Source organism: Trachypithecus francoisi, unplaced genomic scaffold (genome assembly GCF_009764315.1).
Source record: "Trachypithecus francoisi isolate TF-2019V2 unplaced genomic scaffold, Tfra_2.0 Lachesis_group0, whole genome shotgun sequence".
Taxonomy (NCBI): Eukaryota; Metazoa; Chordata; class Mammalia; order Primates; family Cercopithecidae; genus Trachypithecus; species Trachypithecus francoisi.
The window spans coordinates 40,214,372-40,238,255 of record NW_022681453.1 but is presented as its reverse complement, the minus strand read 5'-3'; the positions used below and the strand labels follow the sequence as shown (position 1 = coordinate 40,238,255).

General features: G+C 40.1%; 1 protein-coding gene across 6 annotated transcripts; it reads left to right on the top strand.

Annotated features, from left to right (window-relative positions):
* Positions 1-328: 328 nt before the first annotated feature.
* PROK2 (prokineticin 2) lies at positions 329-21,364 on the top strand. 6 transcript variants are annotated; one of them, XR_004436954.1, is made up of 4 exons: positions 329-1,302; positions 1,616-1,820; positions 4,722-4,847; positions 20,906-21,364. XR_004436954.1 is itself a non-coding variant. In XM_033210456.1 (4 exons), the coding sequence occupies exons 1-4, from the start codon at positions 1,207-1,209 to the stop codon at positions 14,312-14,314; spliced, it is 390 nt and encodes a 129-aa protein (XP_033066347.1). In that variant the 5' UTR covers positions 831-1,206; the 3' UTR covers positions 14,315-15,797. The 6 variants fall into 6 exon arrangements, 3 of the variants coding, with proteins under 3 accessions (XP_033066346.1, XP_033066347.1, XP_033066348.1); XR_004436953.1 differs by lacking the exon at positions 20,906-21,364 and adding an exon at positions 12,526-13,114; XM_033210456.1 differs by lacking the exons at positions 1,616-1,820; positions 20,906-21,364 and adding exons at positions 12,526-12,588; positions 14,210-15,797 and having other exon boundaries at positions 831-1,302.
* The last annotated feature ends 2,520 nt before the right edge of the window (positions 21,365-23,884 follow it).

Sequence of the window (23,884 nt, the reverse complement as noted above, 5' to 3'; positions counted from 1 at the left end):
CATCATTTTTGTTGAGGGAAACAGGCTGTAATTCTTGGAGCCAGGCTAGGGTCAGAGATGGAGGGTAAATCTGCCACTTGTTCTTTCCTGGTGTGCCTGGAACCCACTAGACACTCAATTCATGTTTACATGAATGAACCAATCACAACAATGCCCTATCGCATCTGTAAAAACCGAAGGGTGATTTTCCTGGGCTGGAAAGTTAAAGAAAGAAGAGAGAGCTGTGTACCTAGAGCTTAAGGGGCCTCAGGCTGGCACTCGAAACCAGGCGTTCTCATTTCCCTTTGGCATCACCCTGAACCGCTGTGCCTGGAGCTGGTGCGGGGCTGAAGAGGGGAGGAAATACATGTGAGGAAAATCAGAGGAGAGGGTCGGGAACAGATGTGGGCATAAAGGGAAGCCATCTGACATGAAAGAAACAAATAGGAGTTCTGCAGTTGGAAGGACAAATCCTTCCACGTCGTCGGGGATGTGGGATTGGGGCTATTTTGCTCTCCCTTTGTTCTTTTCCTCTGCCTTCCACGTTTCCAGGGTATGTGATTGATGTCTGTCTTCTCTGTTAAGTTATTCCACCGTGAGGACAGAGCCGGTGGCAGTACCTGGCACGCAGCGGGCGCCCAGTACCTGCTGAGCAAACGAATGGATTCAGGGGCTGCTGTGTCCCCCTCACCCACCCCCCGCCCCCTATGTGTCCGCAGCGCCGGGCACGTAGTAGGCGCCCCCTAAACATCTGTACAGCAAATGATTTGCAAGTTTTCGGCGCAGAGCACGTGGAGTTTTGGAAACCAGGACAGCAAATGAGTGACTCGGAGACCACAAAAGCGATTCCGGCGCGTGCGGAAGGCGGCGGCTGGGCTACGGCGGAGGGAACGACGCGGAGCGGGGCGCCCCGCGGGGAGCGCTGCCTGCGTGGCGCCCGAGGCGGGGGCGCGGGGGCCGCGCGCAGCACGTGCTCGTCTGGGAACCGGCCGGGCCCGGGCGGGCGCGCGTGTGCGCGTGGGGCGTGGGGTGTGTGCCCGCGCCGTGCCCCCCGCGTGTGCTGCCGGGCGGGCGCTGGCGTGAGTCACGGCGGGGCCAGCCTTTATAACGGCCCCGAGGCTCGCGGGAGCCGCCGCGCCCGTCAGCTTGCAGCTCCGCGTTCCACCCAGCGCGCCCCGGCCCCGAGCCCCCAACCGCCTCCGGCGGCCGCCCAGTCCCGAGGGCGCCATGAGAAGCTCGCGCTGCGCCCCACTCCTGCTCCTCCTGCTGCTGCCGCCGCTGCTGCTCACGCCCCGCGTCGGGGACGCCGCCGTGATCACCGGGGTAAGCGGCCCTGGCGCACCTGTCCGCCCCTGATGCGCGCCTGCGATGTGCCCAGGAGTCTTGGGACCGGGACCCTGAAGGGCAGGCTAGAGGCAAAGGGAGGGTCGCCCTGGGTGGGGACACCTGCCCCAGTCGCCCCTTGGTGTGCTTGGGAAAATGCCCAGATCCAAAAGCAGCAGACGGCTGGGGACACTGGGCGCGTCCTGGAAGAAAAAGTGACAAGGATGTCGCCCACCACCTTTATTACCACCTTCTCCCGCTTACTTCTCCCTCATCACCCACAGCCTCACTCCTCGCATTTTTCTTCTGTTAGGCTGAAAGAAGTTTCTCTCTGAGTCTTCTCAAGTACTTTTGGAGGCGCTCCAGCGTCGAACCTTAAAATTTGACGGCCCCTTCCTTAAATGCAAAGGACCAAGACGAATTCCCCAAGTGCCCAGAGTCTTAATCCTACAATCAAAGAGTTTGCTCCCGATGCGTCCTCCGCAGAAACCCTTTGAAATCGCTTGGTCCAGGGCCATGTGAGCGCTTTGAAAAGCAATTGTGGGCGCTTCCTTCTGGGTTCCGGGGCTTTTCCCCGCCAGGGTCTTGAGGTCTCCCCATAAAAGTTTTAAATTTCTAATTCCTGGCAAAGCACCTCCAGTGCTCCAGCATAATGATGGAGTAGGTTGCTGTGTAGATGTTTAAACTTAGAGATGTCTTCGTCTTTTTTGTAAGCAGGAACTAGTTCGGTTCTCTCCCACTGCCAACAATTTTGTGTGGATCTGAAGAATTGGGTTTGCAGTACAATAGTAAATAGTCTGGTTTACATTAACAAGGTGAAACTGCTATCATTTCCTGGTTGTTCAACATCTTTACTGTTTTTTTTAAGTGAGGAATTATTTCACACCTTCATTAAATTACTTCAAATATTTAAGTGCACATAATAGGATTTACATAATATGTCTATGTTTGAAATGTTGATACCTAGATAATAAAATAACATTTGACTTTAAAGGAAATGTCATTGTCTTGAGAAAATCAAGTCCTATTTTCTCTATATTAGTTACTAGGTTTATAGAATTTTGGAAGTCCTTATGCTATGACAGCATTTGTATATATCCAACAGATTTTTAACTGTAAGCTCTGTGATATTTATTAGAAAACAGATTTTTTAAAAAAATTACTTGCATAGCTTTGCCAGTCCATGTGGTTGAAAAAAGTTTTTGCAGGTCTTTCTAGTACATGAGAATTGAAACATGATTGGACTTTTTTCTTCCTCTTCTCCTGCTGGCTCATTTAAAGTTTCTCCTAATCCTCTGAGCCCAAGATCCCTTTGCAATATAAGTATCTTTTTGTTCCATTCACAGGACAACACTATCTGAATAGATTTGCAATGGGTTAAGGATGAAGGGCATTAGGAAACAGCTGTCTAATTAAAAATATATAAACCTGTGCAACTCTTTGTAAATTTTGCAAGAATTGAAGCTTTTGTTACAAAATAAAATTTTATCACATTGGCTGTCTATCTGTTAGAGAGGCTTAGACTGGGCTTATTATATAGTTATGTGTGCTGTTTTTGTTGTTATTTTAAGTCAGTGTTACAAAAAGAGAATTTTTAAAATGTCTCTAAAGCAACAGGGCAATAAACTGCAGTTATGTCTCCATGACAGGAATCATCTGGATTCAAATGCAAAACTCAGTAACTTATCAAGATATATTGTATATAGCATGTTAAACATCCAGGTGATTGAATTTTAAAGGATTTTGGCTAGATGTTTGATTGTCTCATTTAAAAAAGCTCATGGGGCCTCAAAATTCAGGGTATTGAGCATCTGTTGAAATAAAATACTGGCTAAAACTTCCATCTTACATCTACAGTTTTTTGGGTAGTGTATGTAGGTATTTTGAAATTGATTTGTATGCCCACATAGATTTGTTAAAACTATATTGTAAAAGATAATTGACTAGACATCTTATTTATGGGATGCAATGGCTACATATACATGATTTCTGGCATGCAGATAAAAATTGGAAAGTTGAAACATTTATATATTGTCCTATAAAATCCAAACACCTCAAGATGAATCCAAAAACTCAAGGTGAAATTTTTACCTTTTATCCACATACTTGTTTTAGATAGACTGAGAAATAAATTCCAATGAGGGAAGTAAATGAACTTTAAAGTAAAATAGTTGGTTACTTTTCATGAGAAATAATGTTAAGAATGTGCCCATATTTTTATGTCTTGAGAAGTTATGACTGTCCTCAAAACTAAGAATTTTGAAGGACTGTTTTAGTTGTTTCCACTAATTATACATTTAAATTTGTGCCTAAATGATAGAGGTTTTAGTTTCTTACATATATAGTACAGGATGTTTTTATCTTATCACTAGCAAAACAGATTACTACGCACGGTTCAAACAAAGCATTCTATTTTTTGTTGGTTCTAGGAAAGAATAATCGTTCTTCAGATCCATTTTCATGCAAATAAATTTAAGCTTCATTATTTATTTCTATTTAGTAGAATTTCTATTTAGTAGAGTATGGAAATTCCTCTCTAGTTGTTTCATTCCATTGTTTCCTCCATTGTTTCATTGTATGTATTTACAACTTTTATATTGAAAGCAGGTGCCTTGAGTAATTACTATTGACAATTACACCTGTCACTTGCATTTCTTAAACTGATGGACCTTACAGGATTGTTAGCTGGTTTTGTAATGTGCATATATGTTTATCCTAAGCCAGTAATTTGCTCTTTGCAGCTTATTCACCTGAAGGAAGAGTAACATAAGGCAAGCATCTTGGTCTGTGCATTCTCAACCTATGAGACTTCTTTAAAGAGAAAATGGTGAAAAAGCAAGTCAGTGGTGTGAGAAACATCAAGTCTCATGAACCAAAATGCAAATATTTGAAAGGGAAAATGAGCACTTCTAAAATTTACATCAGTTCCTTTATGGGTCTGGAGTGTTTCATGCCAGATTTAGAGACTATTTAAATCTCTTTTTTAAAATTGGCCCCAATATATTCTGCAGTTAATAGTCATAAAATCTTGTGATTCGATTTATGTAGTTCCTAATGGCCATGTGTAGTGTAAGACTAATATAGTCTTGTTCTTCAAGTTCAAAGCCAATTCAGCCATAAAGCACTGGAAAAAGAGAGCTGATTTCATTTTTTTAAAAAATCTTATGTTTATTTAAGATTTTCATAATCCAGGGGCTAGAATTTAGCCCGACTTCAAAAAATAAGAAATAGCTATTCTGATCAGATTGTATTGTAGATATATACAAGTAAATGAAGGTTATCATTTTTTAAAAATATATGTGATTATTAAAGTTGAAGTGTTTAGATATTTAAAGGGCATTTTCACTGCCAATTTTATATTTCCTTAGCCTGAGTCTTTCCTGTTATCTATATTTATCTGTTTGTTTATTACATTTCAGGCTTGTGACAAGGACTCCCAATGTGGTGGAGGCATGTGCTGTGCTGTCAGTATCTGGGTTAAGAGCATAAGGATTTGCACACCTATGGGCAAACTGGGAGACAGCTGCCATCCACTGACTCGTAAAGTTAGTGTATATATATATATATTTGTATTCATGGTGGTTCTACTGTGATAACTGTGAGCAAGGTCTCTATGACATGAAGGACCGGGTAATGTACTTGACAAACAAATGAATATTGGATGTTAGCAAGGATAACAGTGGAAAACTACCCCCTCTCCTCTCCCCTTTCATTTCAAAGAATTGTATCCTCTGTCTTTCTTATTCTAGTGATAATTTTCATGTCATTGCTCTCATAGTGTTAGAAGCATTTTACCAATATAATCTCCAACACATGAATTTGCTTAAAATTTGTTTATACAGCCAACAGACACATGAAAAAATGCTCATCATCACTGGCCATCAGAGAAATGCAAATCAAAACCACAATGAGATACCATCTCACACCAGTTAGAATGGCAATCATTAAGAAGTCAGGAAACAACAGGTGTTGGAGAGGATGTGGAGAAATAGGAACACTTTTACACTGTTGGTGGGATTGTAAACTAGTTCAACCATTATGGAAAACAGTATGGCGATTCCTCAAGGATCTAGAAGTAGATGTACCATATGACCCAGCCATCCCACTACTGGGTATATACCCAAAGGATTATAAATTACTCTACTACAAAGACACATGCACACGTTTGTTTATTGCGGCACTATTCACAATAGCAAAGACTTGGAATCAACCCAAATGTCCATCTGTGACAGACTGGATTAAGAAAATGTGGCACATATACACCATGGAATACTATGCAGCCATCAAAAAGGATGAGTTTGCGTCCTTTGTAGGGACATGGATGCAGCTGGAAACCATCATTCTTAGCAAACTATCACAAGAAGAGAAAACCAAACACCGCATGTTCTCACTCATAGGTGGGAACTGAACAATGAGATCACTTGGACTCGGGAAGGGGAACATCACACACTGGGGCCTATCATGGGGGGGGGCAGGAGGGAGGGATTGCATTGGGGAGTTATACATGATATAAACGTCATGCACATGTACCCTAGAACTTAAAGTATAATAATAAAAAAAAAAAAACAAACAAACAAAAAAACAAAAATATATATTATACTTTAGTATGCATCTTTGCAGAAATTGGAGTATAGAAGTTCTTGAAAAGACTGCTTTTAATATTAGATCCAGTGATAGGGCATAAGCTCTGTGTTTTGGGTTTTTTTTAAGAAAATCAATTATGCAATTACTCTTGTATGTTAGTTTTCTATATTTCTTGTATTCTATATTTTGACTCTACCTACAGGATACATTGTTCACAATTTTAGAGATTGATGATATTTAATTTTCCAACTTGCTGTATTATCTGTCAACTCAATATCACAGTGACCTAAACAACACTTTTGAAAAGTTATTAACAGCAATGCCATGATCATAGGATGGCAGGATTGGACAGGGCTTGAGAGGTTGTGTCCCCAAGGGTTGCAGACCTACCTGTCTACAGGGGTCGGGAAGGTTTACGTTATATGAGGAAGCGGGTGGGTGGGAGGCAGAAGGCATGTGGAACTGGAGAGTTCTTGGCCTTCTGATTAAAAACCTTTGAAATGTAGTGAGGCCTCAGCAGAGCCCCCCAGGAATGCCAGGTTGCATTGCCTTCCTCTGGTTCCACCTCCGCATTTTTCCCATCAGTAAAGTGCCTCCAGAGGCATTGCAAGTCCTAGGCCAGGTGGTTTGCGAGAGGCAGAGCTCAGTCTCTTCAGAGTGTTCTTTCTATGCATTGTATACTTTCTTTTAAAAACAAGTAGAATGTTTTCAAAGCAAACCAAATTCCATTTTCTGTGTTGTTTTTTCACATGTGATTTAGGGTTTTAAAATGTAATCCAGCCAAACATCTTTCCTGTACTCCACAGTCCCAGAGAATTGTTAATATTTTGACCTCCTCGGAGTGAACAGAATGAAAGAAATTGTGGCCCCTTGACCCAGGTTTAGCTCTGCAAGCCGTAGTGTGGATTCCAGTTGTTTGGGCCTATCTAAAGACTGAATTTGCTTTTGGCTTTCCTGTGGTTGCCTTGTGAAATGCTTCCTGTTACGTTTAAACCATCCCTCCTGTGGTTTTACCATGCAAGACTGCACTGTCATTTAAAAACACGACATGCATTGTTTATTCTTGGACAGAAGAGGTTTAAAGTGTTAGTTGTATGTCTCAATGCCAAACTTCCCTAGAACAGGGGCCACTGGCCCAGCTGCCTTTAGCATTGATTTTGTTATTTTCAACACCCTTATTGAATTATGAGTTATCTTTTGTACACTTAAGTCATTGTCTCTGAAACATTTACTCTTAACTTTCTCCTTTAAGAATTACGTTGTTTTTGGCTGTGCATAGTGGCTCACACTGTAATCCCAGCAATTTGGGAGTCTGAGGCAGGCAGTTTGCTTAAGCCCAGGAATTTGAGACCAGCCTGGGCAACATAGTGAGACCCCATCTCTATAGAAACATTTTTTAAAATTAGCTGGGCATGGTGGCACATACCTGTAGTCCTAGTTACCAGGAAGGCTGAGATGGCAGGCCGGGGGGAATCAGTTGAGTCCAGGATTTTCAGGCTGCAGTGAGCATGATTGTACCACTGCACTCCAGCCTGGGTGACACAGCAAGACTCTGTCTGGAAAAAGAAAAATTGTGTTGTTTTTATACAGTACTAGTATAGCTTCATATGCCCTAGATGTTAGAATCACATAGCCTGTTTACTAAAACAAGGGAAAAGTGACACTTCCCGTGAAACTATGTTTGTGTTAATAACAATCATAATTGCACCTTGTTAAATACTGTGACATACCAGATCCTCTATATTAAATGTTGTATATGTACTTCTTATTTAATGCAACAAGCCTATACACAACATTAAGCCTCAGAGGGGTTCAGCAACACAGGCCGTGAGTAAACAAGAGACACTCAACTTCATTCTTTGTGACACTCTATGTGGTCTTAATCATTACATGCTTCTACCTCCATGAAAGCAGTCATTGGGTTTAATTTGAACACTTTTTAGTCCAATTAACCAAAACTGGTTTGTTTGGATAATAGAGACAAAATGATCCCTGGAATGAGTGATAACAGTTCAGACTGGGAATTTGTGCCATCCGACAGTTTTGAGTGTTCCAGTCTTCTGCATATTTAAAAGAGAACCGAATTCTTTTTCCCCAGTTCCTAGATAACTTCAGTTTCAGGTTTAGTCCAAGATTAATTTTGAAAGTAAACAAATGCAGTCTTCTTTCATAAGCCTGGCTACATCTCTTTGGTTTTGTTTTTATCATGGATCCAATAATGAAATCTTTAAATAACAGACTATGGTTTTCAGATGCTCACTTGAAATGTATTTCTGGAATTTTATTTTCTAACTTTTCATATTGGTTGCTTTTTTGTCTTCAAATACATTTTCAAAGGTTATTTTGATGACCTATTTTAAGAGTAGGTCCCAGAGTTGCTACTTGTTCCAGATGAAATTTACCTATTGTAGAAAAAAAATCTAGTTTCTTTCAGAATATCTCTCAGCTGTGTAGTCTTTTCAAAACAACTCAAGAGAAAAAAGTCTTTCCTCAATACATTCTGATGAACATTATGTACAGTATTCAATTATGCTCTGAAGTTTAATGGCTCATTAGTAGACAGTAAAAATGTAGACACTATATAGATTTTTTTTTTTTCATTTTGTTTCTGCTTAGTCATTAGCCACCAAAAATCTGTTTATTTGGGTCAAGTGAACAGTATTTGATGAATGAAACTGAGAACCATAGGTAGGAGTTGATAGCTACCGAGGTCAGTTTACTGTTTTATTTAAGATGTACCAATTAACTTGTAGAGTTTACAGTCCCTGACAGGCTATTGTTTTATAATTATGTAGTTTTGAACTTTATATTTGATAATTTTAAGATAGAATAAAATATATGAGTTCACCTAGGAAACACAGTATGCATATTTTCTAAACACATTTTAAAGCAAATAATAGTTTTAACAGGTATTCATTTTTCTCAAATTTTTTTTTTTTCTTTTTTTTTTTTGAGATGGAGTCTCGCTCTGTCACCTACGCTGGAGTACAGTGGCGTGATCTCGGCTCACTGTAAGCTTTGCCTCCTGGGTTCACACCGTTCTCTCACCTCAGCCTCCCGAGTACCTGGGACTACAGGTGCCTGCCACCATGCCCGGCTAATTTTTTTTTTTTTTTTTGTATTTTTAGTAGAGACAGGGTTTCACTGTATTAGCCAGGATGGTCTCGATCTCCTGACTTTGTGATCCACCCGCCTCGGCCTCCCAAAGTGCGGGGATTACAGGTGCATTTTTCACAATTTTTTAACAGTTAAGAATGACTTACTGAATCATGTCTATGGAAGAAACTTTCTGTTTAAAAAAAAAAAAAGTTTCTATTAATATGCCTATACTTTCCAAAGTTTACATAGAAGATTAGCCATTTTCTTCCCATTTTGACTAATGTTTAGGTTTGAAAGCTTTGAACGCTTTTTAGTGTTCAATAATTATGTGATTAATACTTTAATTTTTACTGCTTGTTGTTTTCTGAATTTGTTCAGTTTAAACAACTATGTTTCCTTCAAACAATCTTGTTTTAAATTTTGCTGCACTTTTTATGTGAACATTTTCAGCACCAGGATTTTTTTAAAACTTCACTTTAAAAATTAACCAATATATTTTCCTTTTCTGAAGGAAAAAAATTCAAATAAAAACCTGGTACTTTTTTTTTTTTAGCTTAATATTTTAAAAATTATTAGTGGTTTCTGTTTTAGAACCAGCCTATGACAAAACATTGTAAACATAATTATAATTTCAGAATATGAAGTTATTAAAATTTTAATATATTTTTAAAGTAAAAAAAATTTAAAACACGAAAATATAACTAATGCAACTAAAAATTTGCAAAAGATGGGGAAGAAAGCATAATATGCTAATTTTCTCATCTTTCCTATCACAATGTCAAGAGCAACTGTCTACTATTATTTCTTGGGATAGCATCATAGCTGTGTTTTATAGGTTCAATTCAGCAAAAAGACTTATAAGACAGAAATAGGCTTTAGTCTAATACAGGTTTTTCTCAACTTTGGTACTACATACCCTTTGCCCAGTTTCTCCCAGTGGTGACATCTTGCAAAACTATAGTACAATATTACAAGCAGGATATTGACGTTGATACAGTTAAGGCACAAAACATTTCCACACTATAAGGATCCCTCATTTTGCCCTTTTATAAGTGCTAATTTCTCTTTAAAAGTACTATAAAAGAATAAAAATCATGCTTTCTCAAAGTGCTGGATGTTCTGCCTCGGTAACTTCTAGAATTTGCTGTTTGGAATTCTAGGCTATTGGAAACTTTGCACTGAGTGTTGGTTGATTCTAAAGTAAACCATGAAGTTTGGACTAAGGGGTTCCGGTGTGCATCTTCTGTAAGCACTTTCTCATGCATTTGTGATTATGAGACACGCCTGTTAGCTTTGTCACTCAGTGTCTGTAAATCTAGAAGTGAATGGGCCAGTCAAGAAATTGACAAGCATCTACTGAGTGTATAATATCAGAAATCATGGCTTTTGGCAGGCATAGTGGCTTATGCCTATAACCCCCAGACTTTGGGAGGCTGAGATGGGCAGATCACTCGAGGCCAGGAGTTCAAGACCAACCTGGGCAACATGGCAAAACCCTGTCTCGACTAAAAATACAAAAATTAGCTGGGCGTGGGTGCACGTTCCTGTAGTCCCAGCTACTCGGAAAGCTGAGGTGCGAGAATCTCTGGAACCTGGGAGGTGGAGGCTACAGTGAGCTGAGATCACGCCATTGCACTCCAGTCTGGGCGCAACAAGAGAGCAAGACTCTGACTCAAAAAGAAAGAAAAAAGAAAAGAAGAGAAGAGAGAAAAGAAAAGAGAAAAGGAATCATGGTTTTTGTCATTAGTAGCTCATAGATCTGAGTGAACTGAGTTTGAATGAGAAAAAAGCACCTCAGTATCAAGGACCCTGCAGTTCAGTGTAATCATTATGTTAGGGTCAGTGGAGGCAGATCCAGATTGATGTTCATACGGTCTCGGTGTCCTTGATTTAAAGATTACAAAGTATTTTTTGAAAGTTTCACAGAAACAGATGACCTCGTGAACACACTACCAGGGTCCCTCCTAGGTCCTGGACTAGAGGTCTAAACATGAGAGGGGCTTTGGCCTCTTGGGCTTCATGGTGAGTCCATCTCTGAGTTTGGTGGTGTGAGTTACGTTTTGCCTGCTCAGAGCTGGGCAGGGTAGTGAGGGGAGCCTCGGGATCTGAGACGGTCATCTCACTTCTGTGCTTTGGGGAGTTTCTAGTCTCTGTGGGGCATTGCAGGGCATGTGATTGGCACATAGCAAGTATTTCCTGAGTGTTTTCTGTGTACAAGACTAAGAGCTATATGCTCATGAGTAAAACGGATATGGTCCCCTCTTTAGAGAGTCTGGGGTCTGGCGTTGGTGGTGTTTGAGAAGAGAGCAAAATCTGGAAGAAAGCAGGATTGTGTTTGACTATGAGCATTGTCCCCTCCTAGCTGAGTAACCTCAGTCCAGGACCTTTGCTTCACCTCAAAAGGAAGTCACTTACCTCTATCTCAGACAAAGCAAAAATCTGGTGCTGAGGTTTGGGATGACATTCATAAATGATGCCTTCTGAGAACTGACCCATGGCACACAATCCACGTGATTTTTCTTTTCTACCAGGCCCAAGGTACTGCCCACCCCATGTGACAGGCCAGAGAGTGATCATAGTGTCATGATGCAGAAAGCAGAAGGCTGTGAGCACCCGTAAGCAGCTGAAACAATTTTACTGGTGTTCTGTCTTGTATCATTAAGAGGGAAGGGCCACAATGATGTACACCTTCACCTGTTTTGCTCATCGTTGTATGCTCAGCACTTAAGATAGGGCCTGGTAGGTAGGTGGCACTCAGTATTTGTCGAATGGGTGAGTGAAAGAAACATACTTGGTGATCTCCGTTTATAACAGTTTAATATACTCATTATAGGTGTATTTCACTGACACACTTCAGGCTCCTTTTACTTGGATATTGCTCTCTGTATCTGTTTTTCTCAGCCTCAGCACTATTGACATCTTGTGCCAGATAATTCTTTGTTGTAGGGGTTGTCCTGTGCATTGTAAAATGTTTAGCAACATCCTTGGCCTCTACCCACTAGATGCCTAGAGCATCCCCCTCCCTGCCCTTAGTTGTGACAAATGAAGACATTTGCAAACATTGCCAAATGTCTCCTGGGGACACAATCATCCGTAGTTGAGAATCACTGGCCCATGCACCAGTTTTAGACTTGGCAGAAAGGAAACTTAAGGTCTCAGGGTCAGAATGGGCTATAAAGGTAATTGATGATCACTTCTCATGCTATCCACTTATAGTTGTCTAAGCCAGTCCAGCTGTACTCACCTCCTCTGATGTGTTCTTGGTGGCAGCAAAAGAGCCAGCCCTCAGCGTTCCCTTTGACACACAGTGACAGAACCATTCTGAGCACAAGTCTATATTAATCCAGTGGCGAACATGTCTGCATGTAGATGCTGTCATTAGAACCTGGGAAGTCATGACACAGCAGAAGGACAGAGGAACTGGGAAGGCTTGGCTGTATCTTGCTCTGCCAGTTCACTACATACATACCCTGCCCTCCCATTGCCTCTTCTTCTTCCCTTTGTATTTATTGATCTCAATCATCTCCCTGGCCCTTCCAGAACAATTTTGGAAATGGAAGGCAGGAAAGAAGAAAGAGGAAGAGAAGAAAAAGGAAAAAGGAGGTAAGAAGAATGCGAGTGTGGTACCACTGAAAGACATGCCCAGAAGAATTAGCCTTTACATTGTTGGACTACCATAGAGTTGGGTCTGTCCTATCAGTTCAGCGCCGATATAAGGTTGGAATGGTTCTGCCACTGTCTGTAGACAGCTTTGGTAATCTGTATCGGTATCTATATGATATATACAAAGAAATCTATCTGGAAGGCATCTAAAAGATGCATTCAGCTTTTCTCATAAGGACAGATCATTGATGTGGTGTGGCCTCTTTTGGTGGAACAGAATAAGAAATACACTAGAATGATGTTGAATAAAGCATTTGAGTTTGGAAGCAGGAAGAACACATCATCTGCCATGTTTAAACTATGGAAACATCTCTGAGACATGAGTCTGTAGTCACTCATCTCTCTCACTTTAGCCTGAATCAGAGTCACTTGCCATCTGATTTCACAGACGCTCCAGGCCTGGATTAAACTTTCTCCATATAACTTGTAAGACAGGCAGATTCTCAGGAAGGTGCTATTCCTTAGGGGAGGGAAAATAACATTTGCTGTCTTTATTCTAGAAAGCATACATATTTGGAGTGTACACCATTTGCCGCTGGCACAGACAACCACCATGCTCACTGTTGGTTGACCCTCCTCAACCCAGCTTGGCTGGTGACATGGGCTGGGTTCTTAGAGTGGCTCTCAAATGAAGCAGACCTTTCACTGCTACGTGGTTTGTTCCATTTATACAAATTGAGCTTGCCTTCTTCCCTGATTTTCCTCTGTTCCTTTTAAAGTTTTTTCCCAGCATTTTGACTCCTGGCATCTGTGTGCACATGTATGAATTTATATATTGCTCATTGATGGTGAGTTTATATTTGCTTATTGCATAGACATGGTCATGCCCATGATACCAGGTTCAAGCTTAAGGAGCTTCAGTGATAGGATACCATAAAAAGAAATAAATGAGAAAAAGTGAAAGGCAGTGCAGCTTGAGGACTAAAAGCTTGGTCTCTTGGGCCCACTCACTGCTGTCCAAACTTCACGTTTTAGATAAGTGCCCTTGGCCAATATACCAGTCTCTCTTTGCCTCATTCTCTCATCTGTAAAATGAATACAATTAAAGTGCTTGCCATCTTTACAAGGTGATTGTAAGAATGGGAAAGGATAACATATAAAAACTACTGAGCAGGCCGGGTGTGGTAACTCACACCTGTAATCCCAGCAGTTTGAGAGGCTGAGGCAGGCAGCTCACTTGAGGTTGGTAGTTCAAGACCGCCTGGCCAACATGGTGAAACCCTGTTTCTACTAAAGACTACAAAAATTAGCTGGCCGTGGTGGCATGCACCTGTAGTCCCAGCTACTCGGGAGCCTGAGGCAGAAGAATCACTTGAGCACAGGAGGCAGAGGTTGCAGTGAGCCAAAATTGTGCCACTGCCCTCCAGCCTGGGTGACAGAGCAAGACTCTGTCTCAAAAGTAATAAATAATAAATAAATAAAAAGTACTGAGCATATTGCCTAATGGGTAGTTAACGCTCAGTAAACACTAGTTGTTATTTAAATAGCTATCTCAAGAATGGTTTGGTGTGTTTGTTTTTGAAACCTTTCCAGCTCTGACTCCGTTTTCTTTTTTATTTAGGTTCCATTTTTTGGGCGGAGGATGCATCACACTTGCCCATGTCTGCCAGGCTTGGCCTGTTTACGGACTTCATTTAACCGATTTATTTGTTTAGCCCGAAAGTAATCGCTTTAGAGTAGAAACCAAATGTGAATAGCCACATCTTATCTGTAAAGTCTTACTTGTGATTGTGCCAAACAAAAAATGTGCCAGAAAGAAATGCTCTTGCTTCCTCAACTTTCCAAGTAACTTTTTTATCTTTGATTTTTAAATGATTTTTTTATTTTTTATTTTATCAAACGGGAATTTTACTTTTGGATAGAAATATAAAGTATAAGGCATTGTGGAACTGGTTCTCATTTCCCTGTTTGTGTTTTGGTTTGGTTTGGCTTTTTTCTTAAATGTCAAAAACATACCCATTTTCACAAAAATGAGGAAAATAAGAATTTGATATTTTGCTAGAGAAACTTTTTTTTTCCTCACCATCCCAAGCCCCATTTGTGCCCTGCCACACATACATACATACATACAACTTTTGGTCTGTTGCCTCTTCCACCTCAAAGAATTTCAAGGCCCTTACCTTACTTTATTTTTCTCCATTTCTCTTCCCTGCCCTTGCATTTTAAAGTGGTAGGTTTATCTCTTTGAGTTTGATGGCAGAATCGCTGATGGGAATCCAGCTTTTTGCTGGCTATTTAAATAGTAAAAAGAGTTTATATGTGAACTTGACACTCCAAACTCCTCTCATGACGTGGACGCTGGGAGTGCTGCCGGACCCTTCCTAAACCTGTCACTCAAAAGGACTTCGGCTCTGCTATTGGGCTGGTGTGTGGACAGAAGGAATGGAAAGCTAAATTAATTTAGTCCAGATTTCTAGATTTGGGTTTTTCTAAAAATAAAAGATTACGTTTACTTCTTTTTCTTTTTATCAAGTTTTTTTTCTTAGTCTCCTACTTAGAGATATTCTAGAAAATGTCACTTGAAGAGGAAGTATTTATTTTAATCTGGCACAACACTGGTTACCATTTTTAAATCGGTATTAAGTTGTAATTTAAACCTTGTTTGTAACCGAAAGGTCGATTGTAATGGATTGCCGTTTGTACCTGTATCAATATTGCTGTGTAAAAATTCTGTATCAGAATAATGACAGTACTGTATATCATTTGATTTATTTTAATAGTATATCCTTATTTTTGTCACGGGTGTTGTCAGTTTTTATTATAAGCAGATTTCTAAATAGGCTATGTCCCAACATGGATAGAGACCCCAAGGTTGGTAAAATAGCCCCAGAGATATGTGCATTTTCATCTTACGTACAGCAGAGTTCTGTCTGCATGGATTTTAAGGTAGTTCAAAAAATAATGTGTACATCAGTGGTGTTTTGGAGCATGAAGGAAAAGGATGCCATGCAAAACTGATGGTAATCAGGAATGGACTCATGGGACTTAAGTGTATTGACTTGGCAAAGAGTGATGGGAGTGTGTGTCTCGGGTGGTTAGGCAGGGTGCTAGGTGCTACCACATGGTGATGCCAATGTAGGCTGGCCTTGAAAACCCACCAAGTATTGTAAATGGTTTCAACGTCGCAAGTAAACAGTTTATGAAATGTGTTCAACTGACTAAACTTGCCCATGCCAACCCACCAACCATTTCCAAACACAGAAACTGTCCATTTTGTAGTTACTGACTCAGCCAGGGCTTATGATTGCACATTGTATGTAATTTTACCCCTTGAGCTAATGTGTCCCATAAATGTATGGGATTTTGCTGTGCTAATTACCAAACTTGATCAGAAAAGTATTATTTTTGGTTGTTTAGTTTGTGTTCAAGAAACATTCCTCTGCAAGTTTCCTGAAGAAAATTCAACTTCAACAAGGGAAATTATGAGTAAAGAAACGCACTCTGGCAATTTTGTTGTTTGTTTTCATATAATATTCAAGACTTTCGAGGCTAAGTTGGCCAGGTGCAGTGGCTCACACCTGTAATCCCAGCACTTGGGGAGGCCAAGGCGAGAGGATCGTTTGAACTCAGGAGTTTGAAACCAGTTTCGGCAACATGGAGAAACCCCATCTCTACAAAAGAAAAAGAAAAAAAGAAAAATTGGCTGGGCACAGTGGCATACACCATTAGTCCCAGCTACCCTGGAGGCTGAGGTGGGAGGATCACTTGAGCCTGGGAGGTCAAGGCTGCAGTGAACCATGATATTGTGTTACTGCACTCCAGCCTGGGTGGCAGAGCAAGACCCTGTATTTAAAAAAAAAAAAAAAAAAAAAAAAAAAAAGCTTTAATGTTGTTTCTTACAACATTAGGATCGTCTAGTGTTGGATCGTCTCACACACTTGCTGGGACTTCATAGGCCAGAATTTCCACAAAGTAAGGCAAGATGAAAATTTACACAAGAAAACCTAAATCCACAGTCTACTTTGAAAATATCATGAATGAATTCCCTTCATTCTAAGGTAGACAGAAATCTTATGCTAGAAGATGATGCCAAACCCTATTGGACCTTCATTTCTGACTTTATTCTGCCTTTTATCAAAAGAAACATTTTTTTTTAACCATAGAAAAGCTTATGCCAAAACTATTTCCTGTAAACCCTCCTATCTCACTGAGAACCTTCATTCTTCTCAGTATTTCCATGTAGTTCTTTTGTTAGAGCCTTTTATAAAGTCAGTTCAGTGATAGATCAAACACATAACCCGATTTTCCTCTTCATTGGTTTCAATATTAGAAATCTCATCCCACCCTTTTCTAGCTTCATTTTTAGAAGGTTAAAGGTGGGGGCCATTTTAATTTTAAAAGCCGGACACTTCTGGTATTCAGTAAGGGTCCCTGTGCAATTCACCGACAACCTTTTATGGTGTTCCCATCTCCGTGTTGCTATGTCTTTCTGATAATATCCTCGGAATTAGTATTTCATCCTCGGATATCTTCCCCAGAGTTGTTAATTCTCAGTACTTACTTCTGTGTTAAAGAGAACTCAGTTTCTTCCAGCATTTTCACAAATTTTAATTGACAAAAATTGTATTTATTTGTGGTATACAACATGATGTTTTGAAATATGGATGCATTGTGGAATGCTAAATTGAGCTAATTAATGTATGGACTACCTCACACATCTTTTTTTTTTGCATTGAGAACAATTAATATCTCTCTTAGTTATTTTCAAGTATACAATATTAACTACAGTCACTGTGTTGTATGATGGATCTTCGTTCCAGGATTTTTTAATGTATTTCAAAGATGACAGACTGTAACAACATGATCTTTAAATAAACTTTATTATCCCCCACCATATATATATATATATATATGTATATATATATGCATATGTGTATATATTTTTAGGGTACTTTCAGAGTACACATTTCCCAAAATTAGAGATGCAATTATGATGCTGTTCTTGAAGTATGGTTCCCATTTTTTCCATCACCCACCACTCTGAAAAATTTTGATTTGATTTTTATAGGATGAGGCCTAAGTGTTGGGATTTTTTTTTAAAGCTCCCTAATTAATTTCAAGGTGCATCCTTAGTTGAGTGCCGCTGAGAACCAATAGAGGACTGTACTCCTATAGAAAGGTTACTGGTACCCAGTAACACTATTTGATGAGACACCTTTCTAGTTGAATTAGAAATGAGGATAGTAGCTGAGTGTCTTTGGTTTTCTCCACCCTCAAAAGTTCCTGTGGTCCTCAGTACCAGTTCCCTTTCATTCTAGAGGGAAACACACAGAGGGGTCCCACTGGAGAATTCCCAGCAGCAATTAGCCCATTTGAAGAATTCATGTGAAGTTCCCTAGAATTAGATTAGGGAAGCAGGCCCCAGTGCAACCTGGCTAGCCTCACAGCTCCCTGGGTTTCATGAGCTCTCACATCCTCTAGTGCACCCTCCCGAGTGACCCAGCTTCAAAACTCCCCAGCAGGCACACCCCTTTCCCATACATCTCAGGATTTCATTCTATTTTACTGGGTCCATAAATCATCTAACTGCTTTAGAGAGCCCAATATTGCACTGCACTGTAACTGAATAAATCAGAATGGTAAGCATTTCAATAAAATACATATTTGTCACAAAAGATTAAAAACAAAAAAGTAGAAAATTGTGCTATAGGCGACACGATTGCTGGCAACAAAATGCAGAGGCTAATGCATATTACGTGCTTACAGGGTGTGCATTCTTGTGCCCCTGAGGGGATTCCCTCATCATAAAGCCTGGAATACCGACTCATGCAGTTGTGCCAGCTGGGCAAAATGATGGCCTTCTCCATGGAGTGACAACCATGGTGAATAGTTCCAGGCACTCTCATGTTACTTCAGAGTTTCTCCATCTCAACACTAGTGACTTTCTGAGCCACATTTTGTTTTGTTTTGTTTTTTTTTTAGACAGAGTTTTGCTCTGTCACCCAGGCTGGAATGCAGTGGCATCATCTCTGCTCACTGCAACCTCTGCCTCCCGAGTTCAAGCCGTTCTCCTGCCTCGGTCTCCCGAGTAGCTGGGACTACAGGTGCCCGCCACCATGCCCGGCTAATTTTTGTGTTTTTAGTAGAGACAGTGTTTCACCATATTGGCCATGGTTGGTCTTGAACTCCTGGCCTCAAGGGATCTGCCCACCTCAGCCTCCCAATGTGCTGGGATTACAGGCATGAGCCACTGCTCCTGGCCCTGGTCCACATCATTTATTATTGTGGAGAACTCTCCTGTGCATTGTAGGATGTTTAGTAGCATCCCTGGCTACTAGTTCCAGTAATACTCTCCAAGTTTCGACAACCAAAAATGTCTCTAGACATTGCCAAGTGTCCTCTGCAGTTGCAGGTGGGGATAAATTGTCCCCTTTGAAAACTGCTTTAGTCTGAAGCTATTTTGTGTCTGCTTGACTTCACTTAATAATAATATGTTTTTATTTCAGTATAAAAAGTTGAAAAGATGGTATTTGAAAAGTTAAACCTCCAAATGTGACATTACAAAATAAGTATCCTAAAAAACAAACAAAATATTTTGTATCCAAAATAGTGGAATGGGGCCAGGCATGCCAGTGGCTTACTGCACTCCAGTTTGGGTGACAGAGCAAGACTGTGTCTCAAAAAAAAAAAAAAAAAAAAGTAGTGGAATGGTAAACATTTGATATAATTTACATATTCAATAAAAAATCAGTTATCTGTCAGCTCTATAGTTTACTGTGTTTCAAGGAAGAAATTTTTAGAGTCACTCTTCAAAGTTTAAGATGAAGGATTCTTTGGAAGGCCAAGGTGGGTGGATCACAAGGTCAGGAGTTCAAGACCAGCCTGGGCCAAGATAGTGGAAACCCCATCTCTACTAAAAATACAAAAATTAGCTGGGCTTGGTGGTGGGCACCTGTAATCCCAGTTACTTGGGAGGCTGAGGCAGGAGAATTGCTTGAATCCAGGAGGCAGAGGTTGCAGTGAGCCAAGATCGCACCACTGCACTCCAGCCTGGGTGACAGGGTGAGACTCCATCTCAAAAAAAAAAAAAAGATGCTATATAATTCATCTAATATTCATCTAATTTTTGTATGATTGAATTAATCTGAGACCTTCATCTTTTTTTTTTGAGGAAATGTGTCTCAGTGTCACCCAGGCTTGTCTTGAACTTCTCGGCTCAAGTGATCCTCCCACCTTGGCCTCCCAAAGTGCTGGGATTACAGATGTAAGCCACCACACCTGGCCAACTTCACATCTTTAGAGTACACTTCTAACACATTTGCACATTGTTTAAATCTAAATGTTAATCATCTTGATTAAAATGTGATATAACTAATGGAAAATTTTTTGGCAGAAATGTATAAGCTTTACAAGAAAAATTGGGGGAAATTGTGCTTTATTAAGTTAAACAGTTGAATAATTGCTGAGCAGTTCACAAATAGAGTTTCCCTACAAACAAGATTGAGGCTGGCAGGAATGCATTTGGTTCATTCTTAAAAACAAACAAGCAAATCAACAAAAACTTTGAATTTTAATGTTAGCTATTTTAAATAGCTATTTTAATAGAGATGTATTTTTAATAGAGATGGTGTTTCACCATGTTAGCTATTTTAAATTATTGAAAATTTTAAACATAAAAGTAAAGGAAGTGTAAAGAAGTCTCGTATATCCATCATCCAGTGTCTCATCCGCATTTATCATCTTGATGCCAAGCTTCTTCTGCCTCTACTGCCTCACCTACCTCCACCTCTTGTGTTGAAGCAAATCAATTTTGTCCTTTCTTGACAAGATCCACTGGTCACTATTTCATATGGAAAAGACAGCCAGTCACATTCTCTGTGTTATCAATAACATCTTCAGCCTGTACTCTTCAATATTTGCTCGAGGTATATTTTTGAGATCCAAAGTAGGTGTTTGAAATGGAGGAGCAAAATATTTCGGGCCCAGAATGTGTATGTGAATGAACGTTTGCTCCTGTGTAGAAATTTAAAAGAAAATATTTTGTGACTCAAAAAATAAGAGATCTAGAGAAGCATATGTCTCACTGTGGTGCTGTGATTGGTTTATAGGAGCTGAATGGTGTCTGAAATTATTAGTCCTTTAAACATCAAATGTGAATATTCTGTATTAATTTTTTTGAATGTGGTTAGAAGAGGAAAAATTTCTACATGGAAAATATTTAATAAAAGTGGTAGACTTTTAATGTCTTCCACAGTTCATTTATTCTCACATGTATTAATTACTTCTCATATTCTGTGTCTCTCTCTCTCTCTTTTAGCAGTGCACATGACCACCCATCTAGATATCTAGAGACTGGAGACTGCATTTACCAGCTGCCCAAGTGTGGCCATGTACGTAAATTCTTAGTGATGAAACGTGAACAGAAGTGATCTGCCACATTTTCTTAAAAGGAAACTCCACTTCCTCTCCAATGAGGAGATGCAATAATGATTCTGTCTGCTTTGCAGAGTATAAAGGCAATTGAGGAAGATAGTAGAGCTGACCCACCAACGTGGGTCCCTGGATAACCAAACAGCAGTCACCCCATATCAGAGAGAGACAATTATGCCACCGTTGTGGCTTTGTTAAAGCACTCCCACCTTTACTCTAACCAATAAGTGGGATCATTCTCTTCAAAAGTGCATCATGTTGTTATACTTTATACTTCATTTTGTTATTTTTTATTTTTTTGAGATTGAGTCTTGCTCTGTCGCCAGGCTGGAGTGCAGTGGTGCAATCTAGGCTCACTGCAACCTCTGCTTCCTGGGTTCAAGTGATTCTCCTGCCTCAGCCTCCCGAGTAGCTGGGACTACAGGCACGCGCTGCGGTGCCCAGCTAATTTTTGTATTTTTTTTTTCTTTTCTTTTTTTTTTTTTTTTTTTTGAGGCGGAGTCTCGCTCTGTCGCCCGGACTGGAGTGCAGTGGCCAGATCTCAGCTCACTGCAAGCTCTGCCTCCCGGGTTTACGCCATTCTCCTGCCTCAGCCTCCCGAGTAGCTGGGACTACAGGTGCCTGCCACCACGCCCGGCTAATTTTTTGTATTTTTAGTCGAGACGGAGTTTCGCTATGTTAGCCAGGATGGTCTCGATCTCCTGACCTCGTGATCTGCCTGCCTTGGCCTCCCAAAGTGCTGGGATTACAGGCGTGAGCCACCACCCCTGGCCTTTGTTATGTTTTAAACATCGTTTTTGTGTTCCTGTTCAGTGGTTGCCATGCAAAGAGTGGGATCAGCCGGCACACTCACTCACCCATCCAAAACCGGTTTGGATGTTGGGACTGATGACAGGAGGATGTGACAACACTTATTGCTCACATAATGGAATGTTCTGGTGAGAACAGGGCAAGCACAGGTTGGCCCAGGTGGCAATGGCAAGGCACTGAGGTTGATTTTCAGTTTTATTGTGACCAGGAAGCAGAGCTGAGCTGAGGGTTCTTAGCGGGGTGGGCTAGCTCAGGTGTAGGGCAAAGGAGAGAGAGAGAAAGAGAGAGAGCATTATGGGGTTTGAGAGCTGTCAGTGTTCTAATGTCAAAATGAATTTTCTACTTAACTATGGTCCTGATATCTTAATGAGAACCTGCTAACCAAATAGAGAATCTTCAAATGAGAAATGGTTAAACTTACTTAAAAATTTTGGTCACGAGAGCTTCATATCCCAAACCCTAAGAAAATGTGTGAATCCATCTTCTTGCAGCCAATGTTTTAAACTCTGAAATCTGTCACCTGCCCATGGATTAAGACATTTCAGAGACAGGGAAAGTCACTGAGGCCCATCACAACTGCAAATTTTCTTATGATGCTGAAATGAATTTTAATTTGGCCAAAAGGTACCAGGAAAAAAAAAAAAAGACCAAACTTTAAATGACAAATTTAGAGTGAACAAAGCTGCTTTTCAAAGTAGCAAAAGTAAATTAATATACAATTAACAGAAAACTAATTATGTCTTTATATAATTGTGTTTCTTTCAATAGAGGCAGGTCACTAAATGTGTATCCAAAGGTATTCAATTCTAATATATTTATAAAACTTATGAGGTAACTTACAAAGTAAGAAAAAAAATCCTTTGTTAGACCACGTGTCACTATACTCATAAAGGATTAGAGCAATTATGCAAATTAAGTTCTAGAAATAGCTCTGGGTATCCCATAATTCCTCAACGCAGATATGCAAATTAAACTGATCGTGACTGTGGGTTAAAAGAATTACACACTGTACATTTACACTCCTTCTGTCACTTTGCAGAATGAGTTCCTGTGACAGATTTTTTCCTGTCTCTTCTCTTTCTCTTCTGTGTAGGACATTGCCATGCTCATTGGTCAATATTAAGGAAATGCATGGAGAATTTACAAAGAATAAAAGGGAAAATAAATCTGTTAAATGAAAAGACAAGAAAAAGTCTCATCTGATGCATTTTAAGCTTAATGATTCCTATATAATTTTTTAATAAGACATGTATTAGATGGCATTGAAATGTAAATGCTTTTTCGAAGTCCTTCAAAATTATAGCACTTCTGTATCTTCAAGAAAACGAAACCCTTTACTGTTCCCTTCAGGTTCAAAGCAAAAAACAATGTATGCTTCTCAGATATCATTTTCTGGCAGAAAATAAGATTTCCATCCCACAAAGCTAGGCAGATCGGCATAGTTTAGATAATAATACACATTTATCAGGGAAATGTTTAAATATACACTTTTCCAACAGTTTACATGCTTTCCACATAGAGTGGGCTGGCCACTTAAAACTTAATTTATAAATGACTAAATTATTTCTCCTAGAAGCCAAGTAGTGATAACTTTAATTTATCTGTCTCCTAAATGTAACTGAGAAATACAAATATTGCATTTATGCCTTGACGTTGCAACTTAAAATGTTTTTGCATGATTTCTCTATGTAATTTGAAATGACATCAAAACTTCAGGCTTTCAGATATAAAATTTGAGCTGTTTATTTATCTTACATTCTCCGACTAGGATACAGAGTTGGTTGGGTACCTACTGAGCCTTTTCCCTGCCGTCTTTTCTCCTAAACCAAAGCACAAAATACCCTTCTCTGTAGTGTAAACCTGCCATTTCCCCCACCCCTCCTTTGGGAAGGGGTTGGAGTGGCATTTTTCAGGGCTACTTGTTTGATTTTTAGTCATTTCTGTCATTTCTGGTCAACGGCGTCTTTGCTGGCTCTCCTCGCAGCATGATTTTATGTAACAAACTTCCTCCAATAAAATGGCCACATTCCTTACCAGGACTTAAACATTTGGATAG

What these genes read in the sequence shown, in the direction of transcription:
- PROK2 (XM_033210455.1), top strand. Translation starts at nt 687, where the DNA reads ATGTGTCCGCAGCGCCGGGCACGTAGTAGGCGCCCCCTAAACATCTGT.